General features: G+C 49.7%; 1 protein-coding gene across 5 annotated transcripts in view; it reads left to right on the top strand.

Annotated features, from left to right (window-relative positions):
• Positions 1–4,783, top strand: part of TAP2 (transporter 2, ATP binding cassette subfamily B member) — a 15,756-nt gene extending 10,973 nt beyond the window's left edge. For all 5 annotated transcript variants that reach the window (XM_069073394.1, XM_069073396.1, XM_069073398.1 and 2 more), the window contains exons 4-12: positions 927–1,057; positions 1,342–1,547; positions 1,765–1,962; positions 2,193–2,321; positions 2,516–2,704; positions 2,904–3,077; positions 3,258–3,417; positions 3,820–3,956; positions 4,317–4,783. In XM_069073394.1, coding sequence (XP_068929495.1) covers positions 927–1,057; positions 1,342–1,547; positions 1,765–1,962; positions 2,193–2,321; positions 2,516–2,704; positions 2,904–3,077; positions 3,258–3,417; positions 3,820–3,956; positions 4,317–4,505 — 1,513 coding nt within the window. In that variant the 3' untranslated portion in view covers positions 4,506–4,783. The remainder of the gene's footprint in view (positions 1–926; positions 1,058–1,341; positions 1,548–1,764; positions 1,963–2,192; positions 2,322–2,515; positions 2,705–2,903; positions 3,078–3,257; positions 3,418–3,819; positions 3,957–4,316) is intronic.

Below are 4,783 nucleotides of genomic sequence, written 5' to 3'. Positions count from 1 at the left end.
CTTCCTTCCTTCCTTCCTTCCTTCCTTCCTTCCTTCCTTCCTTCCTTCCTTCCTTCCTTCCTTCCTTCCTTCCTTTTTTCCTTCCTTTGAGACAGCTAGGTGGTACAGTGAACAGAACAATGAGCCTGGAGTCAGGAAGACGTGAGTTCAAATGCCTCATATACTTTACTAGCTGTGTGGCCTTGGGCAAGTCACTTAACCTTTGTTTGTCTTACTTTCCTAAACCATAAAATGGAAATAATAAGAACATATACCTCCTAGGATTGTGTTGAGGATCAAATGACATAATATTTCTTAAAATACTTAACACAGTTCCTGACACAAAATAAGTGCTATATAAATACTAGCTTTTATTATCATTACTTCCTGTGAAAATCTTCCATGTCTTTGCTGAAATAGTAGGAAAAGGTGTTTGTTTTCCTTGTGTGGACAAAGAAAAATCCTTAGGGACATGCTGGCAGTGAATCAACCAACTCTAGAACTCAGAGAGCACTAGGAAGCAGAGAGTGAGAATCTAGGTGAGATAATCAGATAAATTGTGTGAGGGGAGGCAGAGTCCCTTTCTGATGGTGCTGTCTCATCACACCATGCCCTTTACTTAACTCCTATGTCCCCAACAGCCTGCAGTGGAGAGCTGCACAAAATCAGGTCTTCAGTATGTCTGTGGAATTGAAATCTAATGCCCTCCCCCTTCCACTTGGGGTTCTCCTGTTGGGTCTATTTATCCCCAATCTCCTACCCATTCTTTCTGGTGCCATTTCCCCTATTTCCCTCTCCTGTGTCCTCTTTATGTCTCTCCCTCACCTGTATTGCTCTTTCTCCATGGGCTCTCTCCTCTCTTCCTCATCCATTCTCCCCAGGACTCCACAGGCTCACTCTTTCCCACCTGTATTTCTCCTCATGCTTTTGTCTTTCTCATCTCCCAGCTCACTGTCTGCTGGCTGCCGAGGAGGCCTCTTCACCTTTATCCTCTCCCGAATCAACCTGCGTGTTCGTCGGATGCTTTTTTCCTCTCTGCTACACCAGGATCTCAGCTTCTTTCAGGAGACAAAGACAGGTGGGCTTCAGAGCCTGGATCTCTGGTTCCTCTGGGCTTTCCTAACCCTCCAGGGTCCCTTTCATGTCCTACCCCACCTCCTTCCATAGTTGAACGTTCATTGAGCTGGATTCATGTCAGAGTGGGTTGTGGTGACCTCATCTCTCTCCTCCAAGTAAAGGGGAAGAGGCAAGGGCATAGAAGCAGTTTTTGAGTTTTGATGACCTTGAGGGTGAGCTGCCCCAACTGTGGTTTCTGGGTCGTCTGTCCCATTTTGGAGCATAACCTCATTCTTTCTTCCCCAGGGGAGTTAAACTCACGCCTATCTTCGGACACCAAGTTGATGAGTAACTGGCTGCCTTTAAATGCCAATGTCTTCCTTCGGAGCCTGGTAAAGGTCATAGGCCTGTATGGCTTCATGCTCAGTCTCTCACCTCGACTCACCCTCTTCTCTGTGTTTGAAGTGCCCCTCTCAATGGCTGCTGAGAAGGTCTACAATGTCCGACATCGGGTACATGTGGGCAGGAGGACAGCTTAGGGGAAAGGCAGAGACTGGTGCTGGTGGAGGAGGGGTGGCCTTGGGAGACAGAATGGGGATAAGGGTTAGGGAAGGATAGAGCCAATATTGAGGGGGGGAGGGTGACTCCAATATGGGAGATTTGTTGCTGGGCTACATGGAGGGCATCTCCTTTGCCTCACTTACCTTTCCTCTGATATCTTCTCCCCAGGCAGTGCTGCAGCAGATCCAGGATGTGGTGGCAGAGGCTGGACAGGTAGTGCGGGAGGCAGTGGGAAGCCTGAAGACTGTGAGAAGTTTTGGAGCAGAGGAGGATGAGGCCCAGCGCTATGAGGAGGCCTTGGAGCGCAAGCGTCAGCTGGAGTGGCGCCGGGACTGGGAGCGGGCAGTGTATCTGCTCTTCAGGCGGGTGAGTCAGGCTGAACAGCTTAGTGGGATGTGGCCGTGGGGGTTCAAAGATAGAAAGTACATCCCTAAGTGGTGCTGCTCTCAACCTCTGACCTCTGATGTTTCACCTTCCTTCTTCCACTCCTAATCCCTTGGTCTCCTCTTTCCTAATCAGTATTTTCCCCACTAGTAGTAAGAGGGCAAAACATGACCAATCCCATCCTCAGCCCATTTTCCTCTTTTCTCCCTCAGAGCCTTCAGCTGGGGATGCAAGTGCTGATGCTGAATTGTGGGCTAAATCAGATATTGTCCGGGGAGCTCACCAGGGGGGGCCTTGTCTCCTTCCTGCTCTATCAGGCAGATGTGGGGAGTTATATGCAGGTAAGGCAGCAGACTCTTGTTCTGTCTTTATTTCAGTTTCAGACTTTGCTGGGGGTGGGATGCCAAGTTTTGAAAGATTGGTTTTCTATATACCTGAATCTTTTGGGGGAAACAGTGGTGACTGTAGCTCTGTTATTGAAGAATTAGGTCTCGGTAGCTCTAGGTTATGACTCTGCATCATCATATTTCTCTAGACTATTGTGTTCATCTGTGGGGACATGGTGAGCAATGTGGGTGCTGCAGAGAAAGTTTTCCGATACCTGGACCGTGAGCCCCAGATGCCTCCTCCTGGAACACTGGCCCCTCCTTCCCTGCAGGGCCTTGTGGAATTCCAAGATGTCTCCTTTGCCTATCCCACCCAGCCAACCAAGCCTGTCCTCAAGGTGCCTGAGATTGGGAGGAAACCCAGGATCCAGTTTTGTGGCCCTCAGCTTTCTTCTCTGTGAAAGAGGTGGTGGGGCTGACCCTGGTCTTTAATCCTGATTTTCCTGAGTCACAAGATGGTGATTACCTCAAGGGGAGGGAGGAGGTCTTCATCCATTTCTCTCAGTGATTATTGCCTCCTTTCCCCTTCTTCTCCAGGGAGTGACATTCACTCTTCACCCTGGGAAGGTGACAGCCCTGGTAGGGCCCAATGGGGCTGGGAAGAGCTCAGTGGCTGCATTGCTACAGAATCTGTATCAGCCCACAGGGGGCCGGCTGCTTCTGGATGGGAAACCCTTGACCCAGTACCAGCACCAGTACCTGCACTCACAGGTAACCAGGGATAAGGACGAGAGGGAGATGAAGTTGAGGAAGGAAATACTGTGAGAAGTAGGGCAGGCAAGGCTGGGAAAGAGAGAAAGAGATTTCTTCTCCTGAAGACGTATAGAGTAGGGGAGGGCTCCTTGGGTTCCTGTCCTGGTTTAGCTCACCCAGTGTTCCCTTCCCATATAGGTGTCTGTGGTTGGGCAGGAGCCTGTGCTGTTCTCAGGGTCTGTGAGGGACAACATTGCCTATGGGCTGGAGAGTTGTGAGGATGATGAGGTGAGGGCTGCTGCCCAAGCAGCCCATGCTGATGGATTCATTGCCAATATGGAGCATGGACTGGACACAGGTACCTTCACCAGTCTTCAAGACTGTGACAATGAGTTTCCATATAAAAGGGAACTTGATTGTTCTGTAATGAAGTCCCTAATGAGGCCAGTCAGTATGCTAGCTCTAAAGCTGGCATTGTTTCCTATCTTTCCTTCTACCCTGGGTTTTCTTACTTACATAAAAGTGCTTTGGGTCTAGTCACCCAGGCTGTTTGTGTAGGAGACCATGTAATTTGTGTGAAATGTGATGCCACCTCTCCCTGGATGGCACTATTAGGCATATATCCCTGTGATTCTTTTAATATGATCTGAGGGGAAATGGTGGAGGGTAAGGATGGAGACAAAAGAGTGTTTTGTTTCCTCCACATGGAATGGTCATAAGACCCCATCTCTGAGGAAGGGTATATTCTCTGTCTCTTCAGCTGTGGGGGAGAAGGGAAACCAGTTGTCTGCAGGACAGAAACAGTGTGTAGCCATTGCTCGGGCTTTGGTGCGGAATCCCCGTGTGCTCATCCTGGATGAGGCCACTAGTGCCTTGGATATGGAGTGTGAGCAGGAGGTAAGGGCAAGGGTTGTTCTGAGGCAAATGAAGTCAGGGCCTGAGCCACATATGGCAGTGGTGTTAGGGATAGGCAGAGCTGACAGGTGCTGTGTGAGGCAAGGGAGATGGGGGAAAGTAAGCCTGGGCCATGTGACTCTAGGATTTGGGATGGTTATAGATCCTGAGAATGAGGAGGAGAGTAGGGAAACTGGGAGTCCTTTGGGTTGATATTGGATATTGGTGGTAGTGGTGGGTCTCTATGGTTGCCTCCCTGATGTGCCACATTTCCCTTATTATCTTAGGTCCAGTAAGGAGTGCTAGGGTAGGTATGGCCATTTTAGTATTTGTTTCTCTAATGCCCAGTCTTCTCGCTTCCAGCTTCAGCAGAAGATGCAGCAGGGGGGTCGGACAGTGCTGGTGATTGCACACCGCCTTCAGACGGTACAGGCTGCTGACCACATCCTGGTGCTGGACAAAGGAAAGGTGGTTGAGCAGGGAACCCACACTGAGCTCATGGCCCAGAGAGGCCTCTATCATCGCCTTGTGCAGCGCCAACTTGAAGACTGAATCCCTGGAGGAAGGGAGGGGGGAAACCTCTTTTTTTTTTCACAGGGTTGAGTTTGGGTCAGGGTCTGTAGGATAAAGGGCAAACCTTGCTCTGAGTGCCTCTAGCTTAGACTCCTGTATAATAGTCACTATACCTGGGGAGATGATGGGGCCTTGGACAAGAGGCACCCCCAGGGATATCCCTTTCAAGAGACTGTGTTGTTTTCCTGCTTCTGTTCAGAGTCCTGCATACCTGTGTTTGGGCATGCCAGTCAATAAATCATTTTTATGAGGATGAA

This window comes from Petaurus breviceps, unplaced genomic scaffold (genome assembly GCF_028583685.1).
Source record: "Petaurus breviceps papuanus isolate PSGF00001 unplaced genomic scaffold, PetGlider_PUasm1.0 90865, whole genome shotgun sequence".
In the NCBI taxonomy this organism is placed as follows: Eukaryota; Metazoa; Chordata; class Mammalia; order Diprotodontia; family Petauridae; genus Petaurus; species Petaurus breviceps.
This window is presented reverse-complemented; position numbering and strand designations above follow the sequence as displayed.